The 17,325-nt window shown below is 43.0% G+C and overlaps 1 protein-coding gene and 1 long non-coding RNA gene across 8 annotated transcripts in view; one reads left to right on the top strand and one right to left on the bottom strand.

Annotated features, from left to right (window-relative positions):
* The window catches only part of LDB2 (LIM domain binding 2), a 437,523-nt gene extending 424,976 nt beyond the window's left edge, over positions 1 to 12,547 (bottom strand). For 3 of the 7 annotated variants that reach the window (XM_070458082.1, XM_070458083.1, XM_070458084.1), the window contains exon 1: positions 12,143 to 12,541. In XM_070458082.1, coding sequence (XP_070314183.1) covers positions 12,143 to 12,274 — 132 coding nt within the window. In that variant the 5' untranslated portion in view covers positions 12,275 to 12,541. Of the gene's footprint in view, positions 1 to 12,142 lie in introns of all 7 variants that reach the window. The other 4 variants (XM_070458078.1, XM_070458081.1, XM_070458086.1 and 1 more) reach the window with 3 other exon arrangements.
* Positions 8,800 to 17,325, top strand: part of LOC139032020 (uncharacterized) — a 36,995-nt gene continuing 28,469 nt past the window's right edge. The window contains exon 1 of the long non-coding RNA XR_011484554.1: positions 8,800 to 9,265. This is a non-coding gene — a long non-coding RNA (uncharacterized lncRNA). The remainder of the gene's footprint in view (positions 9,266 to 17,325) is intronic.

Genomic DNA, 17,325 nt, shown 5'->3' with positions numbered 1-17,325 from the left:
GGGAATTCTCCAGTGTCCTGTGGTCCCCCCGAGTTCTTAGCGAGAGCAAACCCTGAACACAGATGGTCTCCCAACAGAACGGAGTGCACGGGTGTCCCATGCACGGGTCATTTCTTAATCTTGACACTTGGTATGTGGAACCCGGGTCTCCTGCATTGCAGCAGATGCTTTACCCTCTGAGCCACAGGGAAGCCCTTGGTATGTCTAAGAGATACTTATAACTCAGACGTTGAGGGAAATCGTGGCCACCAGAAACCGTGGTAATTCTCACTAGTAAATGATGGTAGAGCGCCCTGATGGTACTATTACGTGTTACAAGGACCCCAAGCCCACAAATCCTACAACGTGTCACTGCAAGTTTCATTTATCAAATTGAAATATGCTTATGTAAGCCATGTAAGACATATTTTTAAAGATATCTTTATGGTCACCAGAGGGGACAGGGGAAGGGAAGGAGTATGGGATTAACAGACACACACCATTATACGTAAAATAGATTAACCACAAAGACTTACCATATATCACAGTGAACGAGAGCAGTATTCTGGCCTGGAGAATTCCATGGACGGTATAGACCATGGGTTCGCAAAGAGTTGGACACACACGACTGAGCGACTTTCACTTTCACTTCACTTTCACAGTGAACTATTTTCAATATCTTGCTCTAACTTGAAAAGGATATGAAAAAGGATAGATAGATAAATAGACGATAGATACAGATGCTTCCCAGGTGGCTCAGTGGTAAACAACTTGCCCGCCAACACAGGAGACACGGTTCAGTCCCTAAGTTGGGAAGGTCTCCTGGAGAAGGAAATGGCAACTCACTCCAGTATTCTTGCCTGGGAAATCCCATGGACAGAGGAGTCTTGGGGTGGGGGGGAGTGGAGTGGTTAGGGTCCATGGGGTGACAAAAGAGTCAGACATGATTTAGTGACTGAGCCCGAGCATGAATAGATATAGATACACAGATATAACTGAATCACTCTGTGTATACCTGAAACTAACACAGTCTGTAAATCAAATATACACGAATAAAATAAAAGTAAGGAAAAATACCATTAGGAAATCAAAGTTTGGCATGACTTATATGACTTTATTTGCAAATGGCACAGAGAGTCAGGGCACCATCATCAGCATGCCCATCCTCCTTCCCACCGTCATCATCACAGTTCCCACTTATTGAGCACTTACTGTATACCAGGCATTTTTACACACGTTAGCCATTCACCTGCCAACTTCAAACTCAGGCTAAGAAAACAAGAGTTCAGGACAGTTAAATGACCTCCCTAAGACCACACAGCAAACAGAGGGAGAGCCAGAGTTTGGCTCAAAATCTCATTATAAGCTATTCTTCAGTTCAGATCTTTATATTCCATGCATGCTACTCTTTTCACACCAAAAGGGGAAAAAAAAAAACCCACTAAAAAAAAAGTTGTGTATGTTTCCTAACCAGAAGTTTCATACATACACAAACACAATCTGATTGGGGTCAGTGTATCTCTGTCTTGTCTCTGCCTCTCTCTTTGACTCTGTCTCATATACATGCCCACGTTGCACGCAAACACACCCAGCACATCACACAAGTCCTAGTTAGACTCAGTGGTAAAGAATCTGCCTGCCAAGCAGGAAACACAAGTGACACAGGTTCAATCCCTGGGTCAGCTTCCTAGAGGAGGAAATGGCAACCCACTCCAGGATTCTTGCCTAGAAAATCCCATGGACAGAGGAGCCTGGTCACGGGGTCACAAAGAGTCAGACACGACTGAACACACACACAACATAGACTAATATGTTCCCATATTTTCCGTTATTCTAAACACTTGAAATAAGCTAATACATGGCCCTGAAAGCACTTTCTCAAGACACAAAGTGCTCCAGGAAATGTAAGGTATTATCACAATTCACATCATAATTCATGGCTGTGAGCCCTCCGGTAGATCCAAGGAGAGAAAATGGTAGAAACAGCAAATGAGAAAAGTATAAATGTTTTTCATCAGAAGTCGGGAGATTCCCAACAGATTCACACCACCCAGAGGGCAAAGTTCTCAGCTCAGCACTGCCTGCCTTCACAGAAGAAATTCTTTTCAGGCTCCTTTTTTTTTCCAGCAGTTCTAGCAGAACATTCTGTGAATTCTCACCCAGCTATTAGGTTCATAGATTCTTTTCCAAGTGGAGCTACAGATGATCATTGGGAAGATTCAAGGTAAGAATCTAGTGTCAGTGTGGAAAGTCCTTGTTGTCATTGTCCAGTCCCTCAGTCGTGTCCGACTCTTTGTGGCCCCATGGACTGCAGCCCGCCAGGCTTCCCTGTCCTTCACCATCTCCCAGAGCTTGCTCAAACTCACATCCATTGAGTCGGTGATGCCATCCAACCATCTCATCCTCTGTCATCCCCTTCTCCTCCTGCCTTCAATCTTTCCCAGCATCAGGGTCTTTTCCAAAGAGTTGGCTCTTTGTATCAGGTGACCAAAGTATTGGAGCTTCAGCATCAGTCCTTCCAATGAATATTCAGGGTTGACTTCCTTTTGGATTGACTGGTTTGATCTCTTTGCTGTCCAAGAGACTCTTAAGAGTCTTCTCCAGCACCACAGTTCAAAAGCACAACATAATTTCCTTTATTCAACAGATAAATTTTGCATATCAACTATGTGCAATGAGGCACTGGGCAGGCAATTATAAAGGGGATGGCTGAGCTGTTTGTCCTCACGTGGTATACATTCTATTGAGGATAAGCAGACACTTAAATAAACTACAAGCAAGAAAATACCAGCTTGCTATAATTCTTTCATAAAAAGTGATCAGGGTATGTGATAGAAAGTAAGTGAGGTTGTGTGTGTGGCAAGGGGTAATTTTAACTGAGGTGATTAAGGGAGTCTCTCTGTGACAGGGGTTGATCAGAAAAGGCCCTACTAAGTGCTAGGAATCTCATCCTTCATGGTCATTACTTTCTTTGGGACACTGAATCAATTACCTGCAAACCAGGCCAACACCATGTCAAATTCCAATTCATTTAGATTTCCCAATACTCAAGCATTCAAAAAACTAGATCATGGCATCTGGTCCCATCACTTCATGGCAAATAGATGGGAAAAAATGGAAACAATGACAGACTTTATTTTCTTAGGCTCCAAAATCACTGAAGATGGTAGAGTGCAGCCATGAAATTAAAAGACGCTTGCTCCTTAGGAAAAAAGCTATGACAAAACTAGACAGCATATTAGAAAGCAAAGACATCACTTTGCTTAGAAAGGTCCATATTGTCAAAGCTATGGTTTTTCCAGTAGTCATGTATGGATGTGAGATTTGGACCATAAAGAAGGCTGAGTGCCAAAGAATTGATGCTTTTGAACTGTGGTGAAGGAAGAACTCACAAGAGAAGATTCTTGCAAGTCCCTTGGACAGCAAGGAGATCAAACCAGTCAATCCTGAAAGAAATCAACCCTGAATAGTCATTGAAAGGACTGATACTGAAGCTGAAGCTCCAGTATTTTGGCCACCTGATGCAAAGAGTCGACTCATTGGAAAAGACCCTGATGCTGGGAGAGATTGAGGGCAGGAGGAAAAGGGGCAGCAGAGGAAGAGATGGTTGGATGGCATCACCGACTCGATGGACATGAGTTTGGGTAAACTCCGGGAGTGGGTGATGGACAGGGAGGCCTGACGTGCTGCAGTCCATGAGGTCTCAAAGAGTCGGACACGACTGAGTGACTCAACAACAACAATACTTATAAGTGTTATCAAGAAGGAATCTGTATATGCATTCTCCTGTTATGGGCAAGGGTGTTGAGGTACAGGCAAGCTTGGCATGTTAATGGATCCAAATAAGTCTCTTTTGGCTGGAATTTGCTGAACATCCACCAGGAAGCAGCAGATCAACAGAGTCTTCAAGCAAAAGAATGGATTTTAAAGCTTATTCTAGTGGGAGGGGAGCTGGAGAGTGATGTGCCCTGATTTCTGCTTCAAAAATATCACCTTGGCTACTTACGGGAAAGCAGATCATGTATTAGGAAGAGAAAGCAGAGAGGATAGTTAGGAGATCATTCAAATTCAAAAGAGAGCATAGGGACACCTCTCTGTGGTGTCCCCAGAACAGGGGTGGTTCCCCTTCTTCAGAGGGATCTACAACAGAGATGGTTGGATAGCATCATTGATCCAATGGACATGAGTTTGAACAGACTCTGAGAGATAGTGAAGGACAGGGAAGCCTGGTGTGATGCAGCCCGTGGGGTGGCAGAATCAGACACGACTGAGTGACTGGACAACAGCCACATCTTTAATGCTCAGCGTAGTTTTTAATTGGGAGGCTGAAACTTCAAACTAGATTGGTTCATAGTGGTGCTGGAGAAGACTTTTGAGAGTCCCTTGGACTGCAAGGAGACTAAACCAGTCAATCCTAAAGGAAATGAACCGGAATATTCATTGGAAAGACTGATGCTGACGCTGAAGCTCCAGTACCGTGACCACCTCCTGTGAAGAGCTGACTCACTGGAAGAGACCCTGATGCTGGGAAAGATTGAAGGCGGGAGGAGAAGGGGGTGACAGAGGATGAGATGGTTGGATGGCATCACCAACTCAATGGGCATGAGTTTGAGCAAGCTCTGGGTGATAGTGAAGGATAGGGAAGCCTGGCATGCTGCAGTCCATGGGGTCATAAAGAGTCGGACACGACTCAGTGACTAAACAACAAGAACAAAAAAGTATCAGTGAAGTGAGGGTGAGGGGTGGCTGTCAGGGTTCCATCGGGGAGTAGGAAGCCTTCACCAGCAGGCTTTGGGGAGTCAGAAGATCCAGACCCTGGAGATGCGCATGAATGGACTTGGTCTTCACCTCTCTGAGCCTCAGCTTCCTTATTTGTTAAAGGAACACACGCATCTGGGGCTGGGGAGTGCATCACAGGAAGAGATCCATCTTATCACTAGTCATGGGCAGGCATTTACTATAAAGACAGTAGCTTCACAGGGAGCTAAAGGAGGCTGCAGGCTTAGGAAAGAAACCTTGTGTCCCACGAGGAAACCCGATGTGGACAGACTGTCTCTTGGCATCAAACTAGGGCAATGAGAAACCAATATAAGTTGGAAGGGCTCTTCCCTCTTTGCCTTCCTTTTCCCTACGATTCTTAATTGGTTACCTGCAAAGGAAGCCAACATCACGCCAGATTCTAATTTATTCTCCTAATCTTGTATCCCACCAAAGTTGGGATAGTCCTTCTACTCATCCCACTGATGTTTAAAATAATTAAACCACCGTCTCCCACAGAGCAGGCCTGAGACAAGTCAAGAACTAAATGGAAACCTAAATATTTTAAGTAAACTCTATAACTATACATAGTATTCCACAACAATTCCAGTGACTCTGCAGATAAGATCACTTCAATGAAAACTGAAACTACCCATTCTTCAGTTGATAGATGTGATTGTGGTCTCTTTTTTGATAACCAGGATACATGCTCCAGCTCTGATTCTATCCTTGGGAATTTCACATGGGCTCTTTGGAAATGAATCAGACATTTGAGAGGCAAATAGTACAACCAGTTTAGGTAGATGGGGTCAACTTTCCAGCCACTGCCAGAGTCAACCTATCCAAGGAAAAAATGTAGGTATTCAACCAACACATTTCCACAGGCAAAATTAGAATCCTCACTAGCATTCCTTGTCTCAGAGAAGTGCTGTGGTTAAGAGGATAACTTCTAAAACTAAACTACCATCTGTGTGACCTTAGACAATTTACGTAACCCTTAGTTTCCTCATCAGTAAGGCTGCAGAGATTAGGAGAACCAATTTCAGGTGGTAATTATGAGGGTGACGTGAGTTGACCTACAGAAAACACTAAACCTTGGCCCTCAGATAGGGAACCCTCCATAGATATTAGTTACTATCATCATGACCACTTTTCAGAAAGGTGTGCATCTTTCAATATTCAAAGGCACAGTATATTAATCCAAGAGTTCAGTTCAGTTGCTCAGTCATGTCTGATTCTTTGTGACCCCATGGACTGCAACATGCCAGGCCTCCCTGTCCATCACCAACTCCTGGAGCTTGCTCAAACTCATGTCCATCGCGTTGGTGATGCCATCCACCCCTCTCACAGGGGGCTTCATTGTAAGAGCTGGTTTTGTATTCTGCCCTTGGTTACCAAATGGTAAGCTTCTAAACACAGAAAATGTCTTAACAGTCTTTGCATTTCCAGACATTGATACTGTCCTTGTCTGAAGTAGGAAAATTCTTGAAGAAATGGCTGAAGTTTGTCTCAAGCATTAATAGTTGCCTGTGTTCAGATGCACGCAGCCAGAATTTAAATGCAGAAAGAAAACTGAAGCTCAGATTGATAAGAAAAAAGGAAAGAAAAAGAAAGAAAGGAAGAGAGAGAGGGAGGGAGGAAGGAAAGAGAAAAAAGAAAGAGGAAGGAAGAAGAAAAAGGAAAGAGGAAAATAGCCCGTTTAGGAAATCACGAAGGTATATGTAATATACTTCGCTGAAAATGTTTTTAAAGCCCCGTTTTCTGCTACCTTCAAAAAGAGATTGTTTTTCCAGATCAATTATATCCTGAGACCCACCAACTGAATCCAAATAAGTAAGTTTATGAATCTTGTTCTTGAGAATATCTGGCATTGTTTGTTTTATGTTTTGTTTGCTTGCTCAGAAAGGGGGTGTTCTGTGTTCCACATGAAAATGAGTTAATGTGGACAAATGTAATAAAAGGAGATTTATAGCCCTATCTCCATGCAATTTAAATTAATTTCTTTCTGAAACCCAAACAAAAAGCTAAATGCTTAAAGAATGCATACTGCTTAAATCCTATATCATAATTTACACACCAAAAGGGGAGAGATTTAAGTCTGCATTGATTTTAGGCTGATAAGAATCTGTGTTGAATGCGTGTGGAGAGATTTTTTTTTTTTCCTTCTTGGCCTCCTACGAATAGTTAGTTTGCAGCAATTTTTAATTAAAAACAGTTCCCATAGTAAGAAAATGGGAAAAAAAAAAAAAGACTTCAGGAAAATAAAATCGGTACAAGAGTCCTGCAATTTGTTTTCTGAGGCCATGTAGAGATCTTGAAAAATAAGAGAGGTTGAAAGTTCTCATTTTTTAAAAAAAACTTCACTTTTGGTTTCATTTAACATTTTCAAAATAGCTTTCCTTACCACTACTAACCCACCCCCCGCCCCCTACTCCTCACCACCCCGCTTCGAAAAACTTGGAAAGTTCTGTGCTTAACACTGAAAATCATTCATATGCCTCAGAGTAACAGGACCATTTTTCTTTCTAAATTTCTAAGGGAAAAAAAAGAAAAAAATCCAAGTTTATCACAAAGCAGTTTTCTTTTTTTTTTCCCACCTATCCAAAATACCTAATCTCATTTTAACTAGGCTCCATCTGAACATCAATGATACTCAGCTAGCCCATGAATAAACATGATGTTACAAGGGAAACCCTGTGACTAAAGTATATAAAAATGTAGCTGAAAGAAAAGACTGAGAGCCCTCCACCCCCTTCCACCCCCTCCCCGGGGAGCTGGAGAGTTGAACTGAGGCGGGGCTAAAGCAGCAGATTTAAATTTCAAGGTCTTCAAATATTTTCGACGTTCACATTAAACCCTGTAAAACTAAAAACCGTAATTCTAAGAAAACCCCTGTGTGCACGGTAGCTTCCCATTGTAATCACAGTCTTCTCTTTGGGAGTGGAATGTGTAATACTGACTCAAGGGGAAAAAACCCTCAAAACAAAAGAAACACATCACGGGACCCACACTTTCCTGATGTTTGTGATATTTTATCAAAATCGGCAGACTGCCAACATGAAAAAAAACTATATACTTAGGAACCTCTTCATTGGAATGGAGACATTTTTGGTCTTTGAATGAGGAAATAAGCTATAGAAAAGTTACCTACAGTAACCAAAATTTTTATAACTTGATAAAGTTCCTTAAATTCTATAAAAATCCAACATTACTGAAATCCTTTCACTAAAAATGAAGGTCACTATGATGATCTTATATTTTACCTATACATATTCTTTTATCTCATAGCACAGACCTCAGGAAATGAAAATAACACTGCTTCTTCTATTATTATTGAAGCTTGTTGCACAACAAATTCTGAAATCTTTAGGACACAGTTTTATGTCCTATCTGATTATACTCTGTGTGCAGCGTTAAACAAAAAATTATGCAGTTCTGTTCTTCCAAAAATACATTTGAGACAGCAAGATCCTTCAAATAGTAAATGAATTTGCGAAGACCTCAGGTCAATTCACGGTAACGTACACAATCGTAGCCCTCTTCCTCCTGGCTAGGATACAGAGCAACACTGAGGAAAAGCTCCAAGAGTTTCTCTTAATTTCAACTAAAACGAGGGGGAAACATTCATGCATTTCTTTATGAAACTCCACTGAGATTCTGGTGTTGCAAAGAAATGTTTATTTCCCAGAATAGCCGGCAGCATTGAAAACATATTTATGTTGTGTTGGTTCGCTTTGTAAAGCGCTCATATTCCTTTAAAAAGAAATGAGGTCCCATAATTTCTTAGACACTTGCTTTCCTTGGCCACAGAGATTATGGATGTAAATTGCCTCACGATGAAATATATGTGGAGAGGTGGAGATGAGCAGTTTCAGGGCACTCGGAAGTTGGCCCCTAAAGCAGCTTCAGGAGGTAGCAGCACCCCCAAAGGCATCAGAATTGTGCTTCTCAGGAATGATGCCAATTTCAATGACACTGGGCTTCCCTGGTGACTCAGAAGGTAAAGAATCAATGACAAAGCTAAACTCTCTCTCCTCTGTCACTTACTGATTCATGGTTGCGTGTTCACAGATGTTTCTTGAGCACCTACTTTGTCCCAGTAACTGCCTGCTTCCAGCACTGGCCTTAAACAAGACTGCCAGGGTCTCTCTCTGCAACATTTTCTCCACTATGACTGCTTTTACCTTACCATTTGCGATTCTGAACTAAATACCATGAGCCAAGAAATAATGTCTTTGCTCATTACTCTGGTTCAGGACACTTTGTTCATACTGAAGGAAACCCAACCCTGGACTTCGAAAGAATCTGGATTTTCCAATTAAAGGGGCCTTGCAGGGAATTTGCTGATGAGGAAACAAGATCCATGCCAACAAGTTAGTAAGTCAAGAAACAAGTTTGCAACAGGATTAACTCCCAATCCAGGGTTCTTTAAGACTACCCAGCTACTGAAGGGCTTTGACTGGATTTAATTGGAAGAAATGCATCAATCCCAGAAGAGAATGTTCTTGGGGGCAGCAAAGGCAGGAAGGTAGGTGGGCACCACACTGCTTCTTCACGACTTTCTTTCCTTTCCACAAAGAAGGAAGTTTCCAGGAAATTTCTGCAAACTTGGTTACAAATTTTTTCATCGCAAACGGGATGTGCTACAATTTCTTTCTAGGCAAGTGTACATTCAAAAAGGAATGGAGAGTTGAGGGTGTTACCTAGGTGTGTGTGGGTGAGTGTAAGTGTGTGTGTACACGTGTAAGGAGTCGATGAAATAACACCAAGTAATATAGAAGCAGGAACCAGAAGAGAGAAAGAAAGAGGGTCAGCCTCTCTTGCCCAAAATGGATGGATGCACAGGTTACATTCTAAAAGTGATTCGGCAACCATCTATTTGATTTTTGCGTGTGACTACAAACTGATAACTCTTGCTGGATACTATTGTACTTTATTCCAGCCCATCTCTCCCTAGGGTTCAGAATAACTTCATCATAAATAATCATCCTTGGTAAGGCACAATGTAACTTTTTCAAGAAAAGTTATTATTTTCTAAACCCTTTTTTTCCCATTATAAACTTTGATCTAGTACTGAATGTTAAGATTTATGTATCTTGAGAGTATTTATTTGATTCTCTCCTTTTTTTCATTATGAAATGAAAGCAAACTTATGGCCTCGGGTTCATGACATCCTTTACTGCTTGGCAAAGAAAAACAGAAGCGTCAGAGTAATTGTTTGGATAATTACTTTAAAAATCTAATTAAGGGAAGAAATGTTTAAGGTAGGCTCTAGAACATTCAGTTCTAGAAACAGTTTTCTGTGCTTTTTTGTCAGCCAGAGAGGTTTTAAAACATCTTTAAGATCTGTCATAGCAAGATTTCCTTTTCTAGTTTCTCGAGCTATGAAGCAGCTTTTCTACTTAAAAGTAATACCCCAGGATCCAAAAGTTAGGAATTCCTGAGTTTAGCTCTCACAAAAGATAATGTGCCATTTTTAAGAAACATGCCATGAATGAGGAGCTTTCTCTCAGATGTGAAATAAATGTAGGCACCTTATTGCATCCTACAGATTTTTATGAGGACCAGCATGGAGAAGTCTCCCAGATGAGTATTCTAGCTCAGAACTGGCCAGGTGATAATTAAGGGACACAGGAGAACCCAGACGTCTGGGAAATCCGCCTGCTCCCCTAACAGAGAAGGTTGTTGGGAGGAAAACCTCCTCCTACAATTCCACAAAAACTTTCTAAGACAGAAGATGGACACGGGTTGTTTTTAAATCCTGTTGCTCTTCAACAATTGATCCATCAAGGCCCCTGATCTCCTTTTTTTTTCAACTAATCATATTTTAAGATATTTTTTTACCCCCAATCTGTGTTTCAATTATGTATGCCTGAACTAGAAGACATCCTCTAACCTCCTAATTCAGAAAGCAGGCTGTGACAACAGCCAGTTTGGGTAAGAGTTGAAGATTCCAATACACAGTTGCAAAGATCAGAATGACATTGAAATATACAAACTGTAACACACATACTCAACAACACACATATATCATTTATATTCAAAGGCTCACCACCCTTTGCACAAGACTTTACACTTGTGTCAAAGCTACTGGCTCTTGGGGAGAGCAATAGTATCAAGTATATATAACATCTATGATGTATTAAAGCATAAAGAATTAAAGCAGTGATAAAGACAGCTCAGCTACTTTAAAAAAAAAAAGAAAAGAAAAATCAGTCCTAGTCCAGCAGTTAGCCAGTCAGAAAGCGGGTCACATCTTGTTAGCTACATTAAATACATTAAACATCAGGAATTGTCCATGGCTCTATTGACAATTCAAGTGTATTTTATTTTATCATACAACCTTAACTGAGTCCCTCTTTGGAACTGAGAGTCAATCTTCTACCTAAAATTCTACCAATGCTAGTCCCCGAAAGCTCTTTGCCAGCAACCCTCCGGGTATCCATACTCTGCAGAGAGGACAAAATTCCCAGCGATTTCTACTTTCTAAAGTGACTCTGTGACAAACTCCTTCTCAGAACACTTCAACACAAAGCCCCAACTTGAAGGCAAAGGGGCAGCCCGGCTGTAGGACCGGTCAGCTCAGCCAGCACTGAGGAAAAGTCCGCGGGCATTAAATATTTAAATTGCAGGAGGCAGTCTGGAGTTTTTGCATTTACAAAGTTCTCAAAGTCCTGTATCCCCTGGTTCCCAGAGTTGCTTGCGAGGAGGTGAGGCTCCTCTCTCAGGCACCAGATCACAGAATTTGCCAAAAACTCAAGCTGATTTGATTTCTGAGCCAGCTCGGGTTGAAGGGAGGGCCCCAGGAGACACCCCGATCCTCCCTGGGAGAAAGTCAAGAACCCCTTGCCCCCAGCAAGTGGCTTCTGAATTTAAGAGGGAAATAGACAACCAGGTCCCTCCCAGGGCCAGTTCTGAAAAGTACCAGGGGTGGCTCTACGCCCTTTTCACCTCAATCCTGATGACTTTGAAAAGCAAATGCAGGTCAAAGCAGACTTCCTCCAGGATTTGCTTAAAAAAAAAAAATTGCTGGATGCCAATGAGCATGGAATCTCTTAGAACTCTATCTCAAGAAACACTAAGAGGGGACCCACGCGGAGCCTGCAAGACGCCAGAGTTCTGGGAAAGCAGCATTTCTGGAGACCCTACAGGCGAATCAAGTGCTGGGTTGTCTATCTCAAGATTCCAGCAGAAACTGTCCCCACCTCCAAGAGTTGCTGTGCAAGAAACCCAGCGTTCAAACTCGTGGCTTCATCCTGGCGCTCATTTCCACGTACGCGGTAGGATCTAGCGGGACACTTCCCGCAGGATGCAGCCAGCCACGCAGGAAAAGCTCGGGCACAGTTTGGGGGAAGAAAAAAAAAAAAAAAAGACAGCAACACACACCCAAGGTTGAAGTCCTTACCTCGGAGCGGGACTGCAGCCTCTTGTTCATCTCATAGATTCGGTACTCTGGTTGTACCATATAGGGTGTGTGTCTCCTATAGAACGGTCCGAAAGGAGAAGAATAGAAGGGGTCATGTGGTGTGCTGGACATCTTGCCTGCTTGTCGAAAATCAAGCCAAACAGAGTATCAGTAACGTCCATGCAGAGCACATGGGCTGTGTTCTCCCCACTACAAAGTAGCCGCACGCACACGCTCGCACACACGCGCGCGCGCGCATACACACTCACACACACGCACGCACACACACGCGCACACAGGCAGGCAGGCAGGCTGAGCACAGTGGCTGGGAACTGCCGTGGGAGCCTCTAAAGCGAGAGAGACCGGAGAGCGGGCGGCAGGGGGGAGGGAGGCGGAGGAGGGAGGGGGAGGAGGGAGGAGAGGGAGAGCCGGAGAGCGGGCGCTTCGGAGAGGGAGGGAGGCTGCGAGAGAGGGAGGGAGGGAAGGAGGGAGGCGGGGAGGGAGAGGGGAGTCGGATGGCTTTAGGCATCACTGCTTGTTTTTAAAGAAGCAGTTTGTGGAGAGGTCATTTCCTGTCCGCACCGGACACTAGTTCAAAAAATATCCTTCTCCTCGCAGTCTGACAGAGGGCTAAGGTTTGGTGGGGATTTTATTTTATTTTTTCCTTTCCCCTCCAGCCAGGACCCTGCACAACCTGACGGCTGAGCTTGTTAGCATATAGGTGGTTTAACAGCTCCCAGCTGAGCCACTCGGCCCCCGACTACCACAGCCATTGTCATGGATCAGAGAGGTGATGGCTAGAAAACACAGCAACAGGGGGTGGCCAGGTCCCCCAAAGCTGAGCTGGTGCTTCACTCCCAGGCAGGTTCGCTCCGCACTAAGCTCCCTCTGTAGTTCTGGTTTTCCTTGCTGTTTGAGAGCTTGGTGGAGTCTTTGCATTTCAGTCCCTCCCTGGGAGCCCCCTAGGCCCCTGTCTGTCACCCTTCTTCCCAGCGCACTCTGTCTCCTCCTCCCAAAGCTTCACTCGGGCTGCTTTAAGGGGGCCTAGATTCAGGTCAATGAAACACTTTCAGGTTAAAAATAATGATTATTTGGAATGTGGAATGCAAGAAACACGTATGGTGCAATGGTCTTCTTTCCCTATGAGACAGAATAAAGGAAACAAAATCTCCCAAAGCAGACCTCCAAGTAAGATGGTAAAATCAAGACAGAAAACTCCTGCAAAAAATGTCAATGGAAAATTCAGTTGAGTAGGAAATTGCAAATAATTGAATGGTTTATCCCCAAATAACATGCCCAACTCTGATGGAGACAAGGCCTTTATTTTCTGAGATGGGTTATGTCCATGAATCTTTTCTCAATCATGGTATATGATAACTGCAAGAAAGCCTGCACCACCCACGGGAGGGGAGAGGATGTCTATAGAGATGAAATGATCTATATGGCAATCAAATTCTGCTGGAACCAATGGTAACCAGATATCTACTCCTTAAACAAAGCCCAGATATAAAAGCGCAGAAAATGTAAATATTTTGAGCCAGTATCTAGCTAGGTCAGTGGTATTAAAGAAAGAAAGCAGAAACCACGAAAAAGCTTGATGCACGTAAGACTTGAATGTAAATGCATGCAAATGAGACATTTCTTCTTTTTAATAAGCAGGTTAATTAACTTTCTGCCCCAGCCATGGCTTGGGGTATCTGTAAGTCACTAGCCAACAGGGGATAAGGTATTGCTAATTCTGCAATTTACACTCCAGCATCCAAATGCCTCCAAATTGCCATCTTGATTTGTCCTTCTCCATAACTGCATGAAATGTTTGCAGAGTCCACCTCAAGCTTACCGTGCAACTCCATACAGTAACTGTCTCTCGCCAGGATGAGATTAGGGAAGGCCTTGCATGCACTAAGACTGCGTGGAAGGCTTCCTTCCAGAGGACCCCAGGGCAGGCCAGCACGCTGGGTTTCGGGTTTCATTACAAATCCAAAAGCTGGACCAAATTTGCTGCCAGGTTTGTCAAAACACACAACCTTCTGAAGACAGGATTTCAAACAAATTTGGCTTGATTTATGTTTTGGAATGATGGCCACTGCAAAGCCTAACCGTTGCCTGTGTTTAAATTCCCCAACTCAAGGCGGCCCAAGAGTTCAGTGCCGCCTAAGTTTGTGTTTACGTGGCTGTCTCGGTTGGAGAATTAAAGTAACACCAAGCAGGCCAGTGCAGTCCCATCCTGATCAAAACTGGGGAAAGCTCAACAATCCATTGAGGGAACCCCTTTCTGAATAAGATGGAGTTTTGCTCTCATTATTTCTATAAAGATGGTTCCAAATGGTTATTGGAAATATTTCTTCCTGTTAATACCTAAAGATTCCACGTTTGGAAATATCTGATACTGTTCACACATCCACAGTTCTCTTCTGACTTGGGATTCATCCTTATTACAAGCCGAAGGTTGATTATAGAAAAGGAAGTAAGCTTGCCCACATTTTCCCTTCAGTGTTTTCTCCACTGTCTGTGGGGTAATGCCCAAGCTCGTTAAAACTTTCTCTCTCTCTGCCTCTCCATCTCTTTCTATCTGTCTGTTTCCTGTGTCTCTGTCAAACACACACACAATTTGTTTGTTTGCTTGCTGCACACAATCTGTCCGTAGTTACAGCCTCACTTCATGCTGCCAAGCATCGGCCCTTGGTCCCTTGCTTACCCGCAAACTCCTCCTCACCCTCCTCTCCAGTTAAAGTGGCCCCTGCCCTGTGAAACTTTCTTTTTCATTACCCATTCACTGATGTGTTTATCCACACATACTTCATTTGCATTGGATGGCGGCACAGTGGAACACTGGCCAGAGCACATCTCAACCCTGGTTCTACTGCTTACCTGTCTTGTCAACTTGACCAAGTGCCTTGATCTCTGTATGCCTTGGGAACCTTGTTTTTAAATTGGGAAAAATTATAGTAACAATCCATAAGACTGCTGCAATGGATTAGGTGAGATGATGCACCAGAATGGATTAGAGCCCACACATATGAGTGCTCAAAAATGATACTATTAGGTACCTAATATATGCACAGGTGCTAGGAAATATAATTTAAATTGTAATGCATGCTATGAAAGAAAAAAAATTGAAAGAGATAAGAAATATTCAAAAAAAGGAATATTCAATAATTTCCCCCTTTGGGTAAACTGTATTTTCTATATTCTTCTATTGGAGAATTTATACATAGATGTAGTAATTGCTATTTTTTCTGAAGACCTTACTTTGTGGCAGGCACTGTGCTGACTGCTTTACACAAGCTAATCTCACAACAAACCTATGTGATTGATGGAATTACTGTCCGCATCTTTCAGAAATGGAGACTAGGACATGGAGAGGCTAAGAAATCCCTTCAAAATCAAATAATTAATGATGGTGACAAGATTCATACCAGTCTGCCTGAGTCTTAAGCAGTTTGCTACTTTGAACCTAGGTCCATCCTCCTCTTCTTTAGGGCCTCTCTCTTCTTTATCCCCAGTGGCCAGCAGGGTACTGAGCCCTTGGGTAGGTACCCGAGTCATGCGTACAGAATTAATTAGAAGAAAAGACAAGAACGTGAAATGGCTCTCATCACCTGGATTTTATTTTTTATCCTGCTCAGTGTCAGACATACATTGTCCCCACCGCCCCACTTCTACCCTGAAGCCTTGCCAAACAACTTCCACTTTTTTCATCATCCGAATCTTCCAGCACATACTCTCAAAGTCACACTGTTAGATGTTTAATCCTTTACACGATCAAGTTACCTGCTTGGTTTTGCCACTTCCCTGCTTCTTTTGTTTTTTGGGGGTTTTCTTACTCTTTTCTTAAAATTCTTATTTGATCTTGGGGTATATTTGATTAACAATGTGTTGTTAGTTTCAGATGTACAGCAGAGTGATTTAGCTATACATGTGCATATGTTGTTTAGTCACCAAGTTTTGTCCAACTCTTTTTGTGACTCCAAGGACTGCAGCCTGCCAGGCTCCTCTGTCCATGGGATTTTCCAGGCAAGAATACTGGAAGTGGGTTGTTATTTCCTTCCTCAAGGGATCTTCCTGACCCAGGGATCGAATCCTCATCTTCTGCTTGGCAAGCAGGTTCTTTACCAATAAGCCCCCCGGGATTCCCACATGTGCATATATCTATTCTTTTTCAGATTCTTTTCCCATGCAGGTTATCACAGAGTGCCGAGCAGACTTCCACGTGTCATGCAGTAGGTCCTGGTTGAGTATCTGTTATACATGCATGTGTATATCTGTGTGTCTCTGTTAATCCCAACCTCCCTCTTTACGCCTCCCCCACCACTAAGGTACCTGCTATGACTCATCTTCTGTCGCGAGGCTAAGCCTGAGAAGTGAAAGAGATGTGCTCATTTGAAGCCTGTAAATCAACTCCTTCGGGAAACCATACAGAAATTCAAGAAGCAATGTTTGTATACCATAAAAGAGTGAACATGTCTAACCCCAGTGCAACAGTTCTGTTACCCCCTAAATTGAACCATGCTAGTTTGCATACAACTTTGCACATTGAGTGTTGAATATGCCCCCAAAGTCCTCTCAACAGACATTCCGGATGCCCTAAAACCTGGCCTGACCTTTGAGTTTGAGGCTTCATCTTACTATAGTCACCCTAGGTTTAACCCACAGAGAGTTTGTTTTTCCTTTCACTTGAAATACTTGCCAACAGCTTACGAAAACCAAGAATTTCATGCAAAATCCAGATTTTCATCTTCTCTTGAAAAGAAGCTCTGGCACCCCTGGCCCCATCTCTGCCGGCAGGGCAGCCTGCAGTGGGACCAGTTAGTACTTGTCCATCCTGCATGGTCTCCATCACTCCACAGCCTTCACCAGCCAGTGTCCCTAGTTTCCATTTGCCTGCCTGACTCACCTAGATATTGAAGTCGTTGTCCCTTTCCTTAATCTGTCCAACTGCATGGTCTCCAGTTCCTTCGACTAAGCTGTATTTGATTTAGAAAGCTAGTTTTCTTACCACTCATTTGTTGTCCTTCTCTGCCTTTCCTTGCCTATATCTGTGCCTCTTATTTTTTCTTTCTGCCTCTTCATTCCACAAGCATTTAGCTAACATATACATGCAAGATACAGCTGAAATGTGACAGGCAGATAAAATAAACAAAGACATGAATATCCTCTTAGAGGATGCACTTTGGAACTTC

This window comes from Odocoileus virginianus, chromosome 29 (genome assembly GCF_023699985.2).
Source record: "Odocoileus virginianus isolate 20LAN1187 ecotype Illinois chromosome 29, Ovbor_1.2, whole genome shotgun sequence".
Lineage (NCBI taxonomy): Eukaryota > Metazoa > Chordata > Mammalia > Artiodactyla > Cervidae > Odocoileus > Odocoileus virginianus.
Note: the sequence above shows the minus strand (reverse complement) of the source record. Positions and strands in the feature narration are given on the sequence as shown.